The sequence below is a fragment of the Podarcis raffonei genome, chromosome 13 (genome assembly GCF_027172205.1).
Source record: "Podarcis raffonei isolate rPodRaf1 chromosome 13, rPodRaf1.pri, whole genome shotgun sequence".
Taxonomy (NCBI): domain Eukaryota; kingdom Metazoa; phylum Chordata; class Lepidosauria; order Squamata; family Lacertidae; genus Podarcis; species Podarcis raffonei.
The window spans coordinates 23,871,960-23,896,426 of NC_070614.1; the positions used below are offsets into that span (position 1 = coordinate 23,871,960).

Here is a 24,467-nt window from a genome sequence, read left to right on the forward strand (position 1 = left end):
TCACAGCATATATCCTCCTTTTGAGCATAAACAGATACAGTGTACAACTTTTGACACGGGGTGAAAGAAGCATTATGTTGCAGCCCATGGAACAGGTTGCAGTTTGTACTTACTTCGTTGCCATATGCGTGTAGAGCCCCAACAGATTCTCCACTTTGCAAACATGCCCATGTGTCCCAAAAGAATACCAATCCCTGATCTAAGGCATTGTTATACTTGTGGCCAGGAAAGATATTTGTCCCAGAACAGATTGATTAGTGGTTCTAGATTCAGGTAGGTAGGCGTGTTGGTCTGACGCAGTCAGAATATAGTTTGTTCTTGGTATAAGCTTTTGTGTGCATGCACACTTCTTCAGATACACTGAAACAGAAGTCACCAGACCCTTATATATAGTGGGAGGGTGGGGTGGGGTATGTTTACAATACCCATTGAGTCAATCACACATCTCCTACTACCCTCCTGAGAAAAACCCCACCAAACTTAGCTGGTCTCTAAGGTGCTACTCGACATTTTTTTAATTTTTTATATATATTTAGATTGATTAGTGGCAGTGAGGTGTATGTGTGTTTGAGTGAGTGTTTTAACTTTACATGGTAGCTGTGCAGCTTGGCTCACTTGCCCAAGTCATCTGAAGCTATTGTTCCATAAGTATTTTGTATTATATACTGTGCATACAGAAGTCTAAGGTTGCATAGTCAGTTCTATGTCTGATTGTATGGACAACTTTGATGACAAGGGGCTGGACTTCTTAGAAAGGGTCATCTTTATAGTTCTACGAACATGGATTTCCAGCAGCTATGAATAGCAGCAGACACCAGGGCATATGAACATTCAACAGTACAGCTTCTAACTTATTTGTGCTGAAAAGTATCCACACAACAAAATGTTCACTTTACGGTGGTTTATAATATCCTCAGATAGAACAAAATAACACAAAATAAGAGGGGGAAATAAATGTACAGCAATAAAAACAGCAGAAGACAGAAGAGAAGGAAAAATAGCAGAAAATTAGCAAACACACCCCAAAAAGTCTGCTTAAATGTTTTCCATGCCCACTAAAGGTGAGTATTGAGGAAGTCTACTAAACATGCTTGTTACATGGAAGCCTTATTATGCAATTCCAGTGGCACAATCTCAAAGTTGTAATGGGAAGCAGTACATGAACAGGAATGAAAATACACACACACACACACACACATTTTATTGAAGTTTCTCTTTTATAACAAATTACAAAAAGCAATTATCCAATTTTACATTTTTCATTTCATCCCCCGCCCCGCCCCCCATGACTTCCCTCATCTTCCCTTTCTGGTTTGTTACAAAAATTGTTATCTTCTTTATGAACAGGAAAATATTAGAGAAGATGAATTAGGAGATACTGCTGGTAACTCTGCTTTTCTTTTTTACAGCCAACAGGCATCCAGAAAATACTATGGGTTGGAGCCATACTAAGGCTGCAGTGCTAACCCCAGTTACATAGGAGTAAGCCCCTCTGAATTCAAAGGTTCACTAAATTCATGGTTAGGATTGCACAGTTAGGTGCAGTTTGTTCTTACTGAAATCAATGGGACAGACTCATAAAACTGGAAAGGATATCATAGGTCAGCGACTACATCACCCTGTTGTTGAGGGACTCTACTGCTATAGCAACCTTGATAGGTGGTCATCTAGCCTCTGCTTAAAAGACTCCAACAAAGGAAAGTTCACTGCCTTTCAAAACAGGCAATCCTGAAGTTCTTCCTAATGTTTAGCCTTAATCCTTTTGTTTTGTAATTTCAACCCACTGACTCAGGTCCTGCCCTAAGGAGCAAAAGAAAACAGATTTGCTCCATCACCTATGTGAAAAGCCTTTCAAATATTTGAAGACGGCTTATCACATTGTCTCATAATCTTAGCTTTCCCCAGGCTAAGCGTATCCAGCTCCTCCAACTTCCCATCGCAGAAGATGGTGCTTCACCAGCCTTGCCTGCCCTCCACTGGACATGTCCCAGTTTGTCAATATCATTCCTAAACTGCTGTGCCCAGGACTGAACACAGAGATCTGACCCAAGCTGAACAGAGTGGTAGCATTATAACTGGATACTATTCTTCTGTTGATGCAACCTAGGATTACATTAGCCCTTTTAGCCACCAGACCGCACTGCTGAGTCAAGTTTAGCTTGCAATCTACAAAACCTGTAGATCCTATTCACCCATCCTGTATTTGGGCACAAGTTATTAGGGACGCAGATGGCGCTGTGGGTTAAACCACAGAGCCTAGGGCTTGCTGATCAGAAGGTCAGTGGTTCGAATCCCTGCGACGGGGTGAGCTCCCATTGCTTGGTCCTTGCTCCTGCCAACCTAACAGTTCGAAAGCACGTCAAAGTGCAAGTAGATAAATAGGTACCGCTCTGGCAGGAAGGTAAATGGCGTTTCCATGCGCTGCTCTGGTTCGCCAGAAGCAGCTCAGTCCTGCTGGCCACATGACCCGGAAGCTGTACGCCAGCTCCCTCGGCCAATAAAGCGAGATGAGCGCCGCAACCCCAGAGTCGGTCACGGCTGGACCTAATGGTCAGGGGTCCCTTTACCTTTACCTTTTATTAGAATTGGAGAATGCAAAACTGGGGGGTGGGGAATCTAGGCAGGCCATTTTATCTTCAAGCATGACTCGCCACAGCACATGCATGTACCTCAAAAGTGGGGGGTGGGAGAGAGAGATTTCAGTCCAGGGGCCACATTCTCTGATAGGCAACCTTTTAGGGCCACATGCCAGTAGTGGGAGGAGCCAGAAGCAAAAGGAGGTGGAGCATCAAGTGTTAATTTACTCAAACCTCCCATGTAGGCAAGCAAGCAAGCATTATCAGAGATCAAGGGCACATTCCGGTCAGGCAGAAACATTCACAAAAGGTGCAAAACAGGGCTGGTGAAGGGAATGGTCTGGAAAGAAGCCGTACAGTCCCAAGGGCCAGATAGAAAGGTCTTGAGGTCCATATTCGGCTCCCAGGACAGTTTTTAGATTCTGTGGTACACTAACCACTAAAGAGGGGCAGTATTTGTAGTGTAACACAAACAAAGATGCACGCATGCGAAGAATGCCACACAGTGGCGGTGGCTGCAGCTGGCAGATAATGGCTTTGTGAGCCTGCATGCATGGATGCATGTTGGTTTTCCAGCTATTACATAGGGCTGCCAACCCATCTGGAGACAAGCACAAGCCTCTCTTCCTCAGCCAAGCGACTACCTGCCTGCCACATCATCCTAAGTCAGCTTTCAGATCAGGTCAGTGCTCAAGGTGTAAATGTCAACCTAGGCAAGGAAGCAGAAAGGGTGAGGTGCAGTGTACCAGATTCCACAGCACACTTGAACTGCCTCTGGACAAAAAAGGGAAACAGTCCTTTTACAGAGGAAATATTTTTCAAAGGGCTTTCGGAGGAGGAAAAGAAACCCTATAGTTACTGCTTCTATTGAGCAATTGTTCTTCTGTGATATGTGTTTTTTAGAATATTGTGTTGTTTTATGGATTTTTACCTGTTTGCCTTGTTCAAACTGCCCTGCGGGTTGCACAAAGGTTGATATTATCAACAGAGATATATAAATCTCTGCATATTAGAGCCAGTCAGCGTGAAGTGTCATAATTTTTAGTCAGCAGCAAGACTCAGCTGCTCACGCTGCACATTGGCCCCTTGTCATAAGTAGTCCTGGGTTGACCCTCGCCTGACCTGCCTTGCAGCTTTTTGGTCTTGGCCTTTGTCACTGTGATCAGCATATTGTTTGCTCTAGCTTGGTCCGACTCTGCTCTCCCTCCTGCTCTCCACAAACCTAGCTTGTGTTCGGTCTTATTGGATCGCCCTTTCCAGGTGACCCTGGCTCTTCCAGATTTGAACCCACACGTTCAAGATCCAGTTACTTGTACATCCTGTGTACCATCCTGTCCCAATCCAGTTAAGGTTCTCAACCAAAGGAAAGGGATTTCTCATCTGTGGAACTCCAGGTACAGGTCCCATCCCCAAGGAGACACGCCTTTTGGCATCAGGCTATTTTAATTCTATTTATTTATTCATTTTAGGCTATTTTCTATTCTCATTGTCATTGGTTTGTAGTATAAAATAGTATTGTCAGGATGTTATATTTTAAAACAGTATAATTGAATGTTTTGCATTGCTCTGTTTAAAAAAATAATAATGAAGGCTTTTGGCCAGTCACTGTCTCGCTGTCTAAACTACCTCACAGGAGAGGTGTGTATGCCACTTTGAGCTCTTCAGAAAAGAAGTGGAATAGAAATATATTTATTGCAAATATAACAGGAAAAAAGAAACATCAGCTCACAAAAAAATAAGAATAATCCATCAATTCTAATTTAAGCATATATAATGCTGCTTTACTTAATTATTATGCTTTGCTTATTTAATTTCTATACTGCACTTATGTTATTGATCACTTTAAATTGGTTTATTGTATATATTGTAATTACATGGTAAACTACCCTGGAATAAACACTGTGAAGGGTGGTTTATAAATATCTTAAAACAAATAAAGAAAACTTCAGTAGACCATTCCTGACTTGCCTGTATATCTATGCTTTAATCTAAACCTGCTGGAAACTGATCAACTGCCATGGCTTTCCTCCAAAAAATAATGGAAATTGTAATTTTTGTCAGGGTGCTGTGATGTGTTTTATTAATATTAATGTTAATAACAGCTCAAGAGTCAAATTGCATGTTATTCCAGAGATCTGTGAGTGGACCTGTCAACATTTCGATTTTTTATATTTTTTTTTACTTCAAATGAGCCACTGAGGGAGAGAGCTCCAAATTCTTCCCGATCTTTTGTGTGCAGGTATTTTCTTCGTGGGACTAACTCCAGGCTCTGCGGAGCAAATAGATCAGGAAAACGCGGGCAATGGTTTAGTGGTAACTGTTGAACTGCAGGAGCTTATAATGACATCTCCCCATAGCCACTGTCCCCAAGGGAATCCTATGCTTAGTTACCTCTGCATAGTTACCTGCAAGTGAACTCTGTTGCATTGAGTGGTGCTTACTTCTGACTGCACAGGTTCAACACTGGACAGAATCGCAAAACAGAAATGGTGGGGGGACCTCATAAGGGGTGTTGGGTGTGGCACACAATGGCACAAACTCCAGCTTAACGAGGGGGGGAGCTGCTGCTGCCTACATGGCCAGGTTGATGGCAGGGACCAATGGAATGGTCAACACTGGGATGGCCCCAATTATTAGCCAGCTCCCTGGTGGAGGCAGCTCAGCAAATGGGTGGGCGAGGATTAGGTTGGTAGGGGAGCTCCAATGTTATGGTCACTCAACACTTTGTGTGTGTCATTCAAATGGGCATGCAATGGCCCCCATTAGCATGCACACAGTAATAGGAGGGGTCTTTGCTGCCTTCCTGCCCAGCATCTGGCTCTGCTGAGGCAGACATGCCACAATGCTTGTGGGACAACCATGTGCTGTTTTGGTCCCTGGAGAGGGGTAGGTCTCAGCCAGGTGTGGCTCCCCATTTGGCCCTCCCACAGCCCCAAAAGTTGAACGCGGGAGTAGGGAGAAGTCTTTCTACCTTGCCAGTCTAGATCTAGATCTAGATAATTTATTACGGTCAAAGACCAGCTCACATAACACAACACAACACAATGAAAACAGCGCTCATAAAGATAAAATATACAATCGGAGCAGATTGCAGCAATAGCTCATGAGTTAAAATTGAGATATATACATACACCCGTACAACTGAGATTTGGGCTACCATAAAAAAAATTGACCCAAGGCGCCCCAAAGGGCGACTTCAGCATTTCCCTAGTAATCTATTTTATTCTAGAGGATGATCTGTGCCTACAAATCTGGGCGCAGAATCTGGCTACCAGCCAGGTCATCTTGTGATCTTTGCCTAAGAGGAGAGAATTAAGTTTAGACTTGTCTGAAAGATTAGCGAGCCTCTTCAGCAAAGGATACCTTGCCAGTCAATGGACGTAGTAACCCACCCGTCTTCCCTCCCTCCAACTTCAGCCTCTGCTTTGAAGAAAACACGCACGCCCACTGAGCTCTAACCAAACACAAAACAAAACAAAACCTGAACCACCAAAAGGTAACATTTAACTTTTAATTAGAAATCTGAGCAATACTGCAAAAGAAGTGTTTCTCATTGAACTGCTAGAAGCCTCATCAAAGGGGGGTAAAAGTATTCCAATCTCTGCTCCATTATTTCCCCCATTCTCCTATTTTTCTACACAATTGTGCCACAAACAATACTAAAACTTGGGAGCCTCGTTATCTCCTCATTCATTCCAATTATCCTGGTGCTATGACAAATGACATCATTCCTCCTGCTCTGAAAAAAGTGCTTCCCCGCTCCCTGCCTGCACTATTATATACCGTGTTAATGCGCCAAATCAAGCACTACTGCTCCAAACAATTTCAGATCCTTCCAAAGGCGCTTCAACATAAAAAGAAAAACGTTGGGAGAGCTAGTCACTGATTTCCCATGGAAAATGTAGTTTAGCTTAAAATCCCCTTATGAAACTGCAGTTCCAGGAGATGCTCCTAAGTTTTGAGAAAAATCCTCAGCCTGACAAAGGGATAGCAGGGCCTGCTGGCCCCTAAAAAAAACCTGGGCTGCTTGCAAAACCACCGCCATTTTCTGCTGGATTTCTGCCAAGTTCTGTGAAATTTTCTGAGACTGCAGAATCTACGCAGCCCTGGCATAAACCATAGAAATGCTTCCTTCCATGTTTGTCCCCCCCCCCCTTTGAGGCACAACAGCAAGGAGCTTAAACAGTGTCAGGCATCAGAAGTCGTTTGGGAGCAAGCGCTTAATTATGAGGCCTCTTGAGAACATGATGCTGTAGAGGACAGAAAGGCAGAAAAGCAATAAGGCACATTATTTCTCATCTGAGAGGTGCTGGGCTAGGACTAGAAAGATGAGGAGTGGGGCAGGAATCTAGCCCATTGACAAAGGGCCCTTGCAGACGTTATTTTTTACTGTGCATTCAAGAAGATCTGTGCTCATGATGCTATTGGGCTGGTTATCCTGCTTTTAACACTATTAGCGCCTGCAAAGGTTTGGGTGAGGGAATACTGCTTCATTGACAATCAGTGCATGCCCCATAACATCCTTCTGAAATCTTTTAACTTTTTAGACTGCAAATGCTGCAAGTTTGTTTTTAAGCTATATCACAAGGTAGCCCTCTCAGATGGTGTTCATGCAGTAACACAGGGGAAGCATCAGAGAACTATGTGTGGACAATGCAGAATAAATCCATCACTAATGCACTACTATTATGTCAATGACATGTTGCAGAAAACACCCACTAAAAAAACCCAAAGGCACTAAGGCCATCTGGGGAAGCCCTCAGACAGTCAACCTTCGGAAGAACCTATTAGTCTATCCATTACACATAAACATATGTAAGCAAACCCAAACAACCCTTTTATTTGAGGAAAAGCGGCTTCAGGAGGAGGGAATTCTGGAACAAAGGGATGCCAAAAATGTAATGATTGAACTGGCTATCTGAACTGCGCCCTCTGTAAGCTGATCATAAACCTGGGAGAGGGAATCTAAAGTGCATGTGGTTAAAAAGGCAATCTGAAGTTTTAAGTACTCCCCAGATTTCATGCAAGCAGATAAAATTTCAAATGGTTTGTAATTTATCACAACTGCAAGGGTCAACAAGGGCAGAAAGGTCCTGCAATAGCTTCTGCGGCAAAGTGCCTCTTAAGTGATGTGAGTTTTTCAAGGCTGCAGAACGTGAGGAAAAGGGGAAACTGTTTCCTCCCAAATCCATGCATGGTCCCCCTCTCATTTCTTCAAGGTGGCCCACTGGATCCTCCCTGATCTTGCTTACCTATACTTCCAGAAAGAGTTTGCACCAGTGCTGGCTCACCCATGAGGCAAAAGTGAATGGGCAGCAGGATCCACAGGGGCAGCAGATTCCACCTCCAAAGAATGCATCACCTGCTGTTGCTGTTGCTGCTGCTGCAATGGTGGCAGCCATGGCTGTGGCTCACTCCTTGGAGGCCAGATTTGCCGCCTCCTCGGCAGCTCCACCCTATGCTGCTTCTACAGTGGTCTCTTGGAAAACAGGAGGTGCTGCTGGTCTCCTTACACCCCTGTTCCCCATGTAGATCTTTATATCCCTCCTTGTTCCTGATGTAGATCCTCAGCCAACCATTATTCCCTGGTGGGAGGTGGGGGGGAGCATTTTCTGGTTCGCCTCAAGTGCCAAAACGTCTTGGCACAATGGTTTGCACAACGGTCAACTGACTCCCTATTACTTGGTGGTTGCGTACACACTATACCTTTGAAGTTTATTGGAAGCACATTCTTTCCCTCAAAAAATTCTGGGCCCTGTAGTTTATATACTGCATATCCATCAAAAAACCCTCTAAGAAGTTTACATAAGACAAAATAAAGCATATGTACTGAAAAATACAGATAAAACCAAATGTTTAAGACAAGTTGGCCTATAAATCAGTATTTTTTTAAAAAAAATTAATACACATAATAAAATAAAAAGACATTTCTGGGCAGGCTTGGCTAAATACAAAAAAAAAGTTTTAGCAGGCACCAAAAACCATACAGTTAAAACACCTGCCTAATATTAATGGGTAGAGGGTGCATGCAGTGCAACCCAGAATAACAGATTCCTTGCACATTCACAATAAACATTATGTGAAATTTGTAAAAGTGTCAGTTCCAAAGACTGAAGCAGCCATGGCATAAGGGAATCCTTCAAGTAAACTGGTTCCACATTGTTGAGGACTTTATACACTGGTAGTAATAGCGCAAATAGCATCTTATACATTTTCAAAACATTTCATTATGGTGCAACACTTGCTAGCAAGGGCACCAATAAGGGCTACTTGTGCCCTGCAGCAGACAGGACCTAGTAGCACACTGAAATTACCAGCTATAATTGCAAATGTTTCCAGACAGGAGTGCCAGCAGTCATCAATAGCAAGGGCATAGTAAGGTACAGTGTCTAGCTAAGACCAGGGAAAAGGTAAAGGTAAAGGACCCCTGACAGTTAAGTCCAGTTGTGACTGACTCTGAGCTGACGTTTGTCCTCAGACAGGTCATGTGGCCAGCATGATTAAGCCGCTTCTGGTGAAACCAGAGCAGCACATGGAAACACTGTTTACCTTCCTGCCAGAGCGGTACCTATTTATCTACTTGCACTTTGAAGTGCTTTTGAACTGCTAGGTTGGTAGGAGCTGGGACTGAACAACGGGAGCTCACCCTGTTGTGGGGATTCAAACCGCTGACCTTCTGATTGGCAAGCCCTAGGCTCTGTGGTTTAGACCACAGCGCCACCCGGGAAACCCAGCTTCAAATCCTCACTTAGACAAGAAGCTCACTAGGAGATCATGGGTTAGTTATAAATGCTTATAAATATTCCTCACAGGGCTCTTGTGAGGATTAGATTGGGGGTTGGGGTTGGGAATGACTGCTTCGCCCAACCTCCTTGGGGGAAGGGTGGAATTTAAAATGTTTCTGTAATTAGTGCAACTATTGAACGTCTGTGCTTTAAAAATGCTGCATCATTATTTGATTTGCCAAATGCACAGCCACAACTCTACTGACAGATAAGCCCTCAGTAATACTCAGTCTTCCTTCTCGTATTTTGGCCTAACAGCTCCCCTCTCAGATACCTGTGTGTGTGTGTGTTTTGTCTGCCACTGTCCTTGAACCAATCCAACCGCAGATTCACACAGACTTCAAAGCTCCCTTAGTTTATAATGCACTTTGCTTTTGCACCAGCCCTTCTGTGGGTCTGCCCTGCTGATCCCACTCTGATCCCAATCGTGCTTAGAAAGCCAGTCCTGGGATTTAATAAGGAAAGTTACTCCTGCTTCTCGCATGGGTCACCAAATGTCAGGATCCTACCCAACCCATATCTCAGAGAGATCTCCTGTGATTAAGAAGTAGGGGACCCTGCAAAAAAGCCCAGTACAACTGATTTCACTTTCAATTTATTAAGCTCACATATTGCTTTCCACTAATTTTCTTTTTAATCCCAAAGAAATGTACAGCCAAATTTAAAAAAAATGTGATTATGAAATTACATAAACATATCAAAACCAGATTTCTTAATGCAATATTATATCATCGGTGCTGCCTGAGAAAACAAAAGTATATTTGCATGGGGCTAAAACAATGGCATGGTTGGCACCAAGTGAGCCTCCCTGGGGAGATAAACAGGGGGCCACGACAAAGGAGGCCCATTCTCTCATCACTACCCTCTGGACTTCCCTCAGAGGCAGCACACAGGCAAGGATAATGATCGCAGGATCTGAGGAAGTGCAAGAATCCCTATTAGTCCCAAGGTAGCCTGAAGAGTCGGCGTCACCTTGGCCCCCTGATAATCCCTCTGACCATTTCCCAAGCCCTGCCTTGATCCGGTTCTCTTCCTTCACTGCTGCCTCCACCACAAAGTCTCAAGCGCAAAGGTGTCAACAGGGCTGGTAAGAACCCCAGTGTTGCTGTCAGGGGTTCCTCTTTAGCTGCCAGGAAGGTTCTGTTGCCAGTGGTCTTCTCTGGAGCAAGAAGAAGATCTAGAAAATAATGACCCAGCAGATGATCAGGAAGAGGAGCTAATGGAAGCTCTGGGCCTTGCTGGGTTAGCAGCTTCCTACAGAGCACTCTTGTTCACTGCCAACTCTCATGCCAAGTGCTAGTCATGAGCAGCAAAGAAAACAAAGTCAGCCCCTGGCTTCTGTGCGGAGCAGAGCTATATAAGACTCTATGACGTGATCCTGCATTTAATATATACCGATGGAGTCCATTTTAAAAGGGGATGTGTGTATGGCCCTTAAAATGGCTATTGAGAATATTTTATTATGTTCATTAGCATGGATGGTGGTGCTAATCTACAAGAGAAAGAAAGCGCAAACAAAATACTACTCCACTGAGTGCCTCAAACTAGCAAGAGGAAGCTGTTTTGCCTGGAGAGGCCCATGCTGGAAAAAAACAGTATGCTTCAAAACTTCAAAGGAAACTTAATTTACACATGCAAAGGTTTCTTTCAGAGCTTTGTCTGTTTCAAGTAATAACTCATTAAGGTGCAAAAGGACTTGATTGCCCTGGTACAATGGGTCCTTGGATCATTCCAGGTCCATTAACCCGTCCTTTCCTGTTTGTGCCTTACTAGCGTGGACTTGGTCTTTAAAATTTGGCCACTACATGCAAGTGTCTCCTGACATACATGAGCTGTGGAAAGCAAAACCCTACAGATAACTTTGTTGAGAATGAACTGGGCATTACTACCCACTGTGGTCAGGCTTCTCCAATGTACCTGGGGTCGGCCTAAGACATTTTGGTGTCCAAATGGCACACGCCACCCCATCAACAATAATTAACACACACCACAGCACTGGTTCACTACTTGCACGAGCTTAATTGCACGAGCTTGTCTTGCACGAGCTTAATTGAAACAAACCAGAGTCACCTCCTAAGTTCAGGATACTTTGCTCCCCAAAACAAAATACAGTGGTGCCTCGCAAGACGATATTAATTCGTTCTGCGAGTTTTTTTGTCTTGCGAATTTTTCGTCTTGCAAAGCACGGAACTGCACCTCTTCAAGCAATGCGCCCTGGGTATTAAAGGTTTTAAGAAAAAGGAAACAAATTCGCAAGACGTTTTTGTCTTGCGAAGCAAGCCCATAGGGAAATTCGTCTTGAGAAGCAACTCTAAAAACGAAAACTCTTTCATCTTGCGAGTTTTTCGTCTTACGAGGCATTCGTCTTGCGAGGTACCACTGTATATAGGCAAAAGAGAAGATGTATCATGCCATATATATAAAGGTACAGCCTTATACTTTAATTAATTCCTACTTCATATCTTATGGTGATCATGTTAATGCAGTCCATCTCCCCGCTGAGATTTCTGCGGTTGCATGTTAAGTCTCCGCCTCTCTCAGGACCTTTCCCTCATTTGGTTCGCCTCCCCATTACCAGTCCTACCCCCATCTTATCCTCACAACAGCTCTGTGTGGCAGGTTAGGCCAAGAGATGGTGGCAGGCTCAGGATCACCTTTGCCAGCTTCATGGCTGAGTAGGCATTTGAACCCACATCTCCTCATTCCCAGTCTGACATGGCGCCTAAACATTTGGAAGAATTTCCTGAGTCTGCAAGATGTTCAGCAGTGGAGCAGGCTGCCTCGGACATTGGCAAGATCTCCATCACTAGTGGGTTTTTAAGCAGAGGTCTGATACCCATCTAGCAGGGATACCGTAGCTGTGAATTCATTGCATTGGTAGGGGTTGGCCTAGATGATCTCTGAGGTTCCTTCCAACTCTATGATTTTATGACTTTAGGCACTACAGCTTGCTGGCTCACTACCTTGAGGGGCTGTTCTAGGGATTACTAAGGGAATAGGTGTGTGAAGCAAGTAAAAAACTCAGAAAGTACTATATAAGCAATAATAATAATAATAATAATAATAATAATAATAATAATATTGCAACATATGGAGCCAGACTAAGGATGACTGGATAGATTATGACGTTCACCACACACTTTATTATCCACTGAAACATTGTGAAAAGTCCATTCTAATTTTGTGTACATCTGGATGGTTAAGAAACATCAGGGGGAAACATACATTACATCAATATTATGCACCTTCAATCTATATCAGGGAAACACAAAGGGAGCAACGTCTCCAAACTTCATTTTTCGTTTTGCAAGAATGTTCTCAATCCCAAAATAGCCTCTCCCTGGGTGAATCAGTAATAGCTTGGGGTTCTCTAAATTCTGCACCACACAGCTCTGCAGCAAGTTGGGGAGACTGTAGGAAACTGCAGTCTGCAACATCCCTAGACAAGCTTTCTCTTACTCATTTGTCCATTCATATCAGTGAATGTGGCACTTTACAGAATGACATGCATAAGAGGTCTCTGCCCCATGATACTTACAGTCTAAAATGTTGATAGAAAAAGAGGGCGGGGGAAATGAAAGACACAGTAGTTCCACACCCTGACCTGAAAGAAAACAGTATTTGCTGTCTTTGGACAGAAACTTGAAAGAGTTCCTTTTCCATCAGCTTTGGCTCAGAGAAGGCCAAGCCTACATACCCGGGACCAACATAGTGGCAGGTCCTTTAAAAGAGGTTCCCCTTGCCCCAATGAAGATTCATGGAAGAATGTTGGAAGATACAGGCCAGTGACTCTTCCAATGTTGGAAGATTCAGGCCAGACAAGAGAAAGGACTTATTCACATATCACATAGTGAAATTTTGGAATTGAAAGAGAATTGGATAAATTCATGGTGGATAGGTGCTACGTTCCACCTCCACTGTTGGGGGCTGTATGTCTCTGAATAGCAGCTGCTGGGAGAATCCCAAGTAGGGAGAGTGTTGCTGCACTCAGGTCCTGCTTTGGGCAAGCTTCCCATGGGCCCTGTGAGCACAGGATGCTGGACAAGACACACCTTTGGTCTGATGAAACAGGGCTCTTCTTACGATCTTAAAAGCCATATAACGAATAAGCGTGATTCCTGCATTGCAGGGGGTTGGACTAGATGACCCTCGGGGTCCCTTCCAACTCTACAACTGTAGACAATTTTTGACGCTGTCTTATTCTGAGTCAGACCATTTGGATGTTTAGTCCACTACTGTCTACTCCAATTAGCAATGACTCCACATGGTCTCAGGCATAGATATTTCCCAAGGTCCTTTTAGCTGCAGAGGCCAGGGAGAAAACCTGGGACTCTTTCTGCATGCAGTGCTGAGCCCCAGAGGTTGTGTTAGCCTACATAATTAACACTTTAAAAAATAAAAATAGCAACAAATATGATATGACAATCAACATGGAATGTACCACTGTTTAAATCAGGAAGCAATTTTTTAAAACTTGCTATTTATTTGACAAGATTTATGTTCTGCTTGGTTGCCAAAATCCTCCAAGCAGTTTACTATGGAACTTGGAAACCAATTATTCATTTAGGTCCCTATGTCCTTGTTGTTAGAACCCTGAACTCAGATGGCATAATCAAGAGGGAGATCTCAGAAATAAACAGGATTCTGTGTACACTGCACCAAGCTGGCACCAAACAGAATTCTGCAGCCTGTATAAATGATGCCAAACAAACCAGATGCACATATAGTTGGTTATTTTGCACAATTCGTTTTGCTTATTTTACACAGTTTATGTTGCATTCATCAGAAGAGCAATGCAGGGCACTAAAAGCCTTTCCAATCCAGCCATTGTGATTTCACCGGGTGCTGTTTGCATCTTTTCAACTATCCTCACAACCTCAAGGGGTACAAACTCTGCATGTGCCATTCAACATTAGAGATGTGATGGCTGAAAAATAGAAGCGAAGAATAGGGGGCAACATATTCCCCACCGCCAATCCATTTTTCCATTCTAGGGCCTTCATATCTCTATCCAACATTAAGCACTTTTTTTTAGTTCTGTTTACTTCAATGAGAAAACAAAAGATTTCCCACTGAAAATGGCAGGATGGTACCATCAGGAAAAGAATTTGGGACAGAAGCTAGGGCCTCAGTCAGAAGAATGAGCAGGAGGGGCCTCATCAGCTTACCATATTTGAAGTGAGTGAAGTAATACAGAATGGGGTCTCCAATGTGGTGCCCGTGGCACCCGCAGATGTCTTCCTGGGTGCCCACAGGGTCCCCTCCCCCACCTGCTGACAATTCAGTCAAGGAATGAAAAGGGAGTTCCCAGGATGCTGAATTATCTCAATTGAATTACATATTCTGTGCTTTTTTTCTGCACTTGCAGAGAATCTTGGCTTGCAACTTTCCATCCCATGCCAGAAATAACGAGTCTGAGTTCACTGGAGAATAGTAGTTACAATACAGAGGTGGGAAGACTAAGCAAATGAATCAGCCTTGCCCAGGTAAGCAGAGCAAAGCAGAAAGAGAGAAGAGTTGACAAGTGTTAGGTATGGGTGGCCCAATTCCAGTTTCTGAACAGAAGAGAAAGTAAGGTGTTAGATTAGAAGAATCCCTAATCTAAAACAAACCCTACCTACCCAGTCCCAGCCTGTATCCTTACTGAGATAATAAATATGTCCACCTTTCATTGTTTCAACACCTTTTTGTGTTATTTTTGGTCATGCTCTGCCTCCTAGTCTCTTCTATTCTGTGAAATAGCATCTTGTTTGTTTCTATGACTTATTGATATATTACAAAGCATCTTAATGGCAAGAAATAGAACAAAGCCCCTCTCTGTCTTCTGGAGGCCTGAGGAACAATGATGAATATTAAGCGTCCAAAGCGCTTCCCAGACACAATTGTAGAATTCATCACAACTATTAAGCTTGGTCAGTATCATTATCCCTGTATCAGAGATGATGGGCTGAAGCTGAGGAAGGTAGCTTTCCTGAGACTACCTGCTGAGTTTGTGGTGGGATTTTAGCTGAAGATCTAAATCCAGGGGATGAAATATATGGCTGGGAAGAGGCATAGCGCAGTGAAAAAGCTTTAGTTTTGTATTCAGAAGGCCACAGGTTCAATCAATGGCAGCCCATATCTCCTCCCCTAACGTCTGATGGGACACCTCTGCCGCCAGGCTCTGAAGATTGGCCCACAGACTCCTCAGAGAACCCCAAGAAGATACCCTCACAGTTTGAAACTCCAGGGCCTAAAACATAGGTGGCTGACCTGCAGCCATCTAGATCAAGACCGGCCCACCCATGAAGCGGAGTGAAGCTGCCACCTCAGGCGGCAGAAAGCTCTGAGGCGACATCCCCACAAATGTCCCACCTGCCCTGTAGGCTTCACCGCTGGTGGAGAAGAGGCACCAGCATCAATGCCAATTTCTGGCGAGATCTCGTGAAATATCACGGGAAATTGGCACTGGCACCGGTGGCAAAGGCAGATGGCGCAGCAGCAGTACTGGAGGCAGCACAGCAGGCAGGGACGCACTTCCTGTTTTGCCACAAATGGCAACACGGGACGAGATATGCCTGCTCCAGATATTGTGACTACAATAACTCAGTTGGATAGATGCTGATAATGCCAAGGTTGCATGTTCGATCTCCATATGGGACAGCTGCATTTTCCGCCATTGTAGGGGCTTGGACTGGATAATCCTCAGGGTCCCATGCCACTCTACAATTCTATGATTCTATCTCTTTTCTTCCCTAAACATTGGTTGTGCTGGCTGGGGTTGCTGGAAGCAACAGTCCAACAACATCTGGAGGGTCATATGTTGGAAAACCCCTAGCTTAAGAGAAGCCAACAGCTGTAGAGGAAGGCAGTAGCCCTTTTAAGTAGGGATGTGCAGCATTCAGAGCGTAAGGCCCCTCATCAAGCAATGCCTAGCCCAGGCTATGAAGATCTCCTAGTTGCTCCAGGGCAACTTGTATGCTGTGCCATAGTGCAGGACTGTGAACTGCGCTCACGGGCTACACACCTAGGTCCCTCTCCAAGGTGCTGATCCAACTTTTCTCTGCCTTCCTGTGTGCCTGGAACCTTGGAGCTTCTCATCTCCCCTTTCCTTGGGCCATCATCACATATACATTGTGTTGGGTATCCCCCTGGGGCAGGACAGGGCCTGCCACTGAAGGATCCCTTCCCTGGTACCTCAGATGGTGGTGGAATCTGGAGAAGTGTCATAGCTCAGGATGTAAAAATAGCCACTATGCTGCTTCGTTCCCTAAAGGAAACAAATTCTTTCCCTCCACACCCACATGACATAGGCAGCCTGATTCCCTCCTCATGCCAAGAATATTCAGATGCAGCCACCCTCCCCTCCCCTTCCCAACGGCACGCTGGCAGAATGAGAGGAGTGTGTGTCTGTTGTGTGCGTACATTGGGAGGCCAGCTTACCACAGAGGGCAGAAGGCAGCTGCGCTGTCTCTAGCAATGACTGCCCAGTACAAATCAATGTACAGCAAAGAGAAGAATCAATTCCTATAATTAAATCCCAGCTTGTTTCATTTTTATTTAGAGGACTTCTCTTTTTTTCACCCCCTTTTGGCAGCCCTCCTCCTCGCATGGTTACAACGGGCCTCTTTGCTACAGCAAAGGTTTGGTCCGACGCCTGGTACCGCTGTTAGCTCTGCACAGTCTACGCTCGGCTACAGGGCAGCTGGCCGGAGCTGGATGCTTTCTCAGTGAGAAGACTGTGGCCGCTGGAGCACTGAGCAACACTCCTTCTTTGGAGCACTGAAGAAGAAGAAGATGCAGCCACAAAGAGGACATTGATGGAAAATAAGCACAAAGATCAGTTCCCCTGCATCTCGCACATTTGGCTTTTCACACAGACACAGGCAAGCAAAACAAGTGGATTTTTCCAGCGGGGCTGCAGACGTTCAAGCTGTTTTTGTGAATACTCAGTATCACAACTGGAGCGGGGGAGCCCCTTCAGAAAAGCAGTATGAACCAGGACATGATGAGATGCCAAGTGGACCAGTTCGAAACATGAGAAATTGCAGAAGGAAAAGAGGGATGCCATGAGGGTGGGGGCACGGCAGGCATTTGCAGAAGAACCCTGAAGTTTAGGGCATGTGTGTTGGCAGGGAATCCATCCTCAGCATCCCCATGAGCCTGGAGGAGTATCAGTGGGCACTTCCAGACTACTGCTATTTTTGGTAGGACTCAAGCACAATTATAGTGGGTTGGGAGCTCTTGCACAAAAAACTTGCTTCCCAACATCCCAATATTTGACTTTTTACAGTGAGGGGAAATTGCACAGGAAGGTGTGGATTAACATCTGCTTTGACACAAGGTCATCTAGCCTCCCTGAAAACAAATCAGAGCAAATGCTCATTATAAATAGCCATCACTGTCTTATCTGCCTGCCAATAAAACAGGACGAATGCTCATCTGGAAATGTCCAGTATTGCGTGACCAAGTGGCCAGACCTATGGACTGAAGCAAGGGTGGACAGACTTCAGTCCTGCAGGATCTTCTTGGTTGTTGTTCTTTTACTTGAACCCCAAGGGTCACCAACCTGAGCCAAGTGATACAGTTAGAATTAAAATATTCAGAGCCTAGGAACCTGTCTTGAGTATCAGAACTCATAGTCCTTCCACTCAGCCCAAGCTTTCTACATTTCAGCAATATAATTCAGAGTGGAATGGGAGTCATTTTGTTACTGCTACTGTTTAGCGATTTGGAGTCAGATATCCTTGCTGATCTACTGCAAACCAACCAGAGATCTGTCAGAAGATCCAGCTCTACCATCTGCCCAAGCCTTGGGCTAAATGACCACAGGTCATTATGTTTGGTCATTAGGTTGGTCATTATGACATACTGGATATCCTAGAAGAATGCCAATCTGGGAACCAGGAGGATAACAAACAGCAGTGATCTGAATGGCTAAGTAGCAGGGTCACTGCTGAGGACCCCTGAAAGGACTGCTACCCAGTGTATACCTTGCGACTTAAGTAAGTTTAATGGGCTGAATAGTTCAATATGCTGATGTTTTAAGAGAAATAGCTACACAGGGCACATCTGCGTGCTGTCCAATTCATCTTAATGCACTCTGAATGGAAGCCAAGCAGATTCGAGAGGTGATGAACAAGTGAGCTGTTAATAGCTCTAGAGCAGCTTCTGCGAGTCTTTAATACATAGGAAGCTACCTTATACTTGAGTCAGACCACTGGCCCATCTACAGACTAGTGGTCTTTCCCAGCCCTACCTGGAGATGCCAGGGGTTGAACCAAAGAGATATGATCCTTCCCCAAAGGCAGAACAGTGTAGTGTGGAAAGGAAGCAGAAGTGAGTGTTGCAATATGGGTCTCTCTGTTTCAGAGTAAGAAAGAGACCCCAAAGTTTAGTTGCTGGTGGATGGGCTACACATTAGGACTTGGCTCTGCAGCCCATCCCATTTTTTATTCCTTAGACCTGTGTCAGCAATGCCGACTCTCTTCTCTGTACCCTTTTCAACACCTCCACTGCTTCCCCCCCTTTCTAGCAGTTGCTAGGCAACTGCAGGCTGTCCTCCCTGACCATCTCCAAGTCAATCTCCAGCCCTCAGGCCCCAGCACACAGGACAAAAATAATCCATCAATTCAAAGGCATGGGCCAGCAGTCCTCTGCTACTACTCCATTTCCCTAGTCTTCCACCCCCTACTTCCTACGTGCCCCTACTTCCCATGAAAATAAAGACTTCAGACTTTGGGGGGGGTTAATGTATTTAAGAGTCAAACTGATCTAGTTCGGCATTCAGCTAGGTGCCATAACAAACGTCACAAGCAGTCCAGAAATTGATGGCAGCAGAGCTGGTGTTTCACTGAGTGGCTATGAACCGAGTGCTCCTGGTTCGAATGTCACTTCAAGACCGAACTCAACAGTTCAGGTGTGGGAAACCTTTAGCCCTCAGGTTGTTGCCATTACAGTACTGGCCATGCTTGCTGGGGCTGATGGGAGTTGTTGTTCGACAACATCGGGAGGGCCAAACTTTCCCCACGCCTGCAGTATGCGGTCTTTGGCAAACCACTCATGCTGAGCCCCAGTCCCTTCCCCTTCTGTAATATAGGTCAGCTACACGGGGTTATTGTTAAGGAATACTGAGATAAAGCTTTGAGTGCTTAGGAACTAGGAAATATAGATATACCTCTCCAGCGGGGTGCAGGGAGAGAGAAGCAAGTGCAAGTGGGACTTGCAACAAAATGTAGTGGTATGGATTGCTGCTACACAGGGTTCCAGCCACTCAAACGCACTCCCTGCTCCCATTTTCCCATCTCCTCCTCACCCGCAGTCTTTCATGCCCACTGAGCATGCTCAATCATCATTGAGCTGTTTTGCGGGGGGAGTCCCCCTAAAGTTTCTTTCCCCGCTAAATATATTCTGTACTTTTGCAAGCCTTTGGGAATCTCCTGAATCTGCTAATACCTCACCCCACCCCCTCCTGTGTATGGGTGGTGCTGTTTCGGCTACATAAGCAACGGCCCTCGCGGTCTGAGAACATTGGAAATGGAAGGAATCATAAATACCAAGCATTATTATTTTCCCAGTAACTGTGCATGAAATTCAACAGCTGTGATGGGGCATCTGAGAAGGAATAGGGAGTGCCTTCCCTCTTGCCTTCCCCTCAACCCACCCGCTTGCTTCTTTCACCCTTCCCCACTTAACCCCACACACTCCTGCCATCAGAGCTCCTCAGCCTGTTTCAGCTCCTCCCTCCTTGCTGGGCCCCACTACCAACTTTTACTGCTAATTTACCTCACTCCCCCTCCAGTGCTGCTGGCTCCAGTCTTTTTTTGAGGTGGTATGACAATCTTCCATTCCAACACTGAGAGTGCTTGACCAGGAAGGCTGTGACTTGCTGTGTTGCTGGGCAGCCTAACAGGGCGTGATTTTCTGAGGCTACAGTCATCCAGAGCACTACATGCTCCATTTAGCCCCATCTGAAAGTGAGTTCTTGAGATGGACATGGGCAACACACATCATACCACTCTTCCAACTCAAGAACTGGCCTTGTTTCCCTAGATCTGTTTCCCTATCCCTTTCAGTACTCCCGTTTTCCTCTCCCTAAAGCATGACAAAGAGATGGGGTTTTGGGAACTGTCTATTTATATATACAAGTAATTATCAACCCCAGTCCCTAGATTCTGGCTGAAAGAAGTAACTTGGCCCCGGAGCAAAAGGCTCCACTGCTGGCTATCATGGTTTGTAAATACTAGGGAGACTATTCCTCCTGTACCTTGATTTGAAAAGTGGCTTATTCTATTATTATTCTATGATGGCCATCAAAACACACTGTAGCAAAGAGTTTCACGGATTATATACATGCAGAGTGAAGTGGTTTTTTCTTTTTGTTCCAGTGGTGAAGGAAGGAGCATATCTTGTTTTCTCCTGCTCCGGAGGATAGGACCTGGACCCATGGCTTCGTTACAAGAAAGGAGATTCTGACTAAACATCAGGAAGACCTTTCTGATGAGAGGAGCCGTTCCATGGTGGAATGGGCTCCCTTGGAAGGTGGTGGACTCTCCTTCCCTTGGAGGTTTTTAAGCAGAGGTTAGGTGGCCATCTGCCATGGATGCTAGGATTGAGATTCCTGCCTTGCAGAGGGTTGGAAGAGATGACCCTTGGGGTTACCTTCCAACTCTTACCATTCCATGGTTCTATATTTTTAAAATGCTGTGTCTTTCTCTGGTGAGCCTCTGGTGAGTCTCTGCCCTGCCAACTCCTTTAAGCTTCCCAACTCCTCCCTGACTCACACGCCCTTTGAAACTCTTCCTTCCTTGCCCTGTGTCACTCTGTCCTCCTCAGCAGCCTGATTCTAAACAAAGGGAAAAGTTCCAAACCTCTCTATTGTATTATACAAGCCAAGCGGTTGCTTGTGTACTAAGCACGGCATCTATTTTATTTTTTGATTCAACAACGTTGCAGCACTTCTACGAACATAAAAGGCTGGTTTTTTGCTTAGAAATGTCTTTCTTTACCCACCACCAAACACTGAGAATCCCACAAACTTCAGATTTATTCATCTTTGTCGCTAGCTTTATTATCAGCACATACATTTTGATTTTCAAATCTCCCCTACTGCCAGCAGATCAAGGCCAGGCCTGGAGTAAAGGGGCAGGTGAGGACAGGGGCAAAACAGAGAACTTTTTGGAACTGGGCAACTCCCGCCTTAGAGGCCAGATCACACATACCTGGGGGGGGGGGCGGAATCCTTCTGTTGCTCTGTCAAGGATAATGTATGAAAGAAACACAAAGGACTACTGCTTCTCCAAACCCTTAAGCAAATCTCTCTTGCCTTTTAGAATTCCCACTTCCCCCAAGGTTTCTTTTTGCTGCTGCAAATGAATTAAAATGCATGCACCTACACATGTCTTATCTGTATTGTCTTATCAGTACCTGTATTGGATTTGAAATCACTTTTATATATGAAATTATTTTAAATTGTTTTTTGTAAATGCAATCGTCTTTATGTTTTGTTGTATTGTGAAATTGCCTAGAGACGCTTCAAACGAAGTAACTAATGAATTAAATTATTGTTGTTATTCATGATAATGTCTTATCATACGGCAAGTGGAATAGCAATAGCACATTTAATGATCTAAAACTTGAGCGTTATCCTATTTGCCTCGTATTCATGTTTAATTTCACTCCCTTCTTTTTAAAACTGCATCGGTGCCAGGAGGGAGGGCAGGTGAAGATAAGAAGATTCCTGCCCTGTGTGTCCCAGTGAAATGCAGGAGGGGTGGGGGTTTCACCCCTCGAGGGAGCTGTTAAGCTGCTCTTGTGCACTTCTTGCAAAAGTCAGGGCAGAGGCTCCCTCTTCAAGACATCTGCATACCTAAAGTAAGATGCCCCTGGAATTCTGGTAACCCCAGGCCATTATGTGGTTGCCTCCGTGGCTAAGCCAGCCGTAACCCCAACATCAACCATCTCTCTGTTTCCTTACTCCTCCCATCAGAGACCGGTCTCGCACCATAAGACTCTTCTCTTCCAGACCCTCTTGTGAACCTCAGGTGGACACCCAACTCGATCACAAGCTCTTCCCTTGAAAGAGGCTGGCACACGGTAGCTGGCCAAGTGGGGAGAGGGTGAAGAGAGAGAAAGAACCTTGCTAGGTGATTTTTTTAAAAAAAGAATTGCACATATCTAAGATACCTCCAACACGTACATTTGCGTGCACAACATCTCCCGGGAAACGTGCTTCTTAACCATCCATCATGCATGTCCCCACACAAGCATCCTATGTTCTGCATCACAAAGGTGAGAGAGAGAAAGAAAGAAATCAATGCAATCTTTTCTGTTCTCCCCTCTCATATCCCTGATGTGGATTTCTTTTCTTTATTTTGGTCCTGCACCGATGCTCAGGGAAGGAAGCAAAGAATCCCCAAGTTGGCGATGCAACCTGAAATCCAAAGGGTCTCCCACTCTGCGATCACACTCAAGCTACTGAGAAGAAGAAGAAGAAGAAGAAGAAAACCCCCATCAATCGTCTCTCCTCTTCACATCTTTACTCTTTCTTTCTCTCAGTTACTTTCTCTCCCCCCAGTCCCTACTGCCTTCCTGAGTTAACAAAGCAATCAGCAACAACCTTAATCTCCAGCAGGGGAGAAAAAAATAATAATAATAAAAAGGGGTGGTTTGTGTGTGGGAAGGGGGGAAAACAGCAGTGCAACCATTGACAAATTGAAATCAGCAGGCAAATCTTTATGTACCTTTTCATGCCAGGTGGCGGGGGGGGGAGGTAACAAAGGGGCTCTTCTACCTATCAATATGTGCTGCCTGTCCCCCCTCCCCCCTCTATTTTCAGCAATATTTCTAGGGCAGCAGATTCGGTAGCTAGTTAATCTCCACGGAGCTCAGCAGCCTTGACAACAATGGGGTGGGGAAATATACAGACCCAAAGAAAGCACTGGCCGCACAGCTGCTCAGTGTTTATATATTAAGATCTCTCCCCCAGCACACACACCCTACCACCCACTTAAGTGGCAGATTTGATAGTCAGAATCCTACCTTGCCTCCCCAACCACAAGGGGCAGGGGGGAGCTTCTGTCACCCCGCCACACACCCCTTTTTCCCTTTACAAAAAAAATGATAACAACACCACAACCACATCCATTCCCTGTGTTTCGATTCCAAGCAAAACGCCGACACCTCCGGCTATAAGGGCACGACCAGAGCGTCAGGAGCATCGTTAAGGTACCGGCGGGGTTTGGGAAAGAGAAAGGGAGGGTTGAGAAAAAAAACAAAACACCAATAAAAAAAATACCTGCTACTTAAGAATGGATGAACATTGACATGCCTTGAGACGGTGTATTTCCCATTGTTGTCTCGGCTTTGTTCCTCTGCCTCCGTCTGCCTTGTCTGTCAGTCACTCTGCCTCTCTCTTTCTCTCTCTCTCTCTCTCTCTCTGTCTCTCGCGGACTCGCTCAGGCCCAGCCAACCATCAGAGCTCGGTGGCAGAAGTGCAACAAGAGAGTGCGGGTGAGTGTGTGTGCGGATGGGTGAGTGTGTGTGTGTGCGCGCACGCCTTGGCGATAGTACAAAGGAACAGAATGGGCAAAACACATTAGCTCATGATAGATTAATGTGCTGGGGGGAGACACATACTCTCTCTCTCCCCTTCTCCCCCTCTTAAAGGCCCCTACCTTTTATTCAGAGATGGGTATCTAGCACAAACGCCAGGAGGATATCACGGTGGTAATAATACAAGGGCGGTGCATAATTACTGGCATATGCTGCCAAGTCCGGTGGAGGCAGCCGAACCTGTGTGGCCGCAATGCAAAGGCAAATCCATGGCTTCCCCCTTCTCTCTCTCTCTCTTTCTCTCTCTCCCCTTCTCTCTGCATAAGCTGGGTTCCACAGGTAACGTATAGACAGGGTAACCCTAGAACTGCTGCAACCATGAACCTACATGTAGTAAAGTTGTTCACAGGTATGTGCTGTGAAAACACATATATATTCCTATTTGACAGGAGTATTGGGGGTGGCAACTTGCCAAAGGCTATGGCACGACTTGAGTCCAGTGGCCTCCCAATCCCCAGCCACTTTATCCTCTGCCCACAAATGTATGCCACTGGTCAGAAGGTAAAGATATGGG

General features: G+C 45.2%; 1 protein-coding gene across 11 annotated transcripts in view; it reads right to left on the reverse strand.

The window, feature by feature from the left end:
• SRCIN1 (SRC kinase signaling inhibitor 1) overlaps positions 1 to 24,016 on the reverse strand; it is a 262,355-nt gene extending 238,339 nt beyond the window's left edge. For 3 of the 11 annotated variants that reach the window (XM_053362016.1, XM_053362015.1, XM_053362007.1), the window contains exon 1: positions 23,670 to 24,015. In XM_053362016.1, coding sequence (XP_053217991.1) covers positions 23,670 to 23,691 — 22 coding nt within the window. In that variant the 5' untranslated portion in view covers positions 23,692 to 24,015. Of the gene's footprint in view, positions 1 to 23,636 lie in introns of all 11 variants that reach the window. The other 8 variants (XM_053362010.1, XM_053362009.1, XM_053362011.1 and 5 more) reach the window with 5 other exon arrangements.
• Between the last annotated feature and the right edge of the window lie 451 nt (positions 24,017 to 24,467).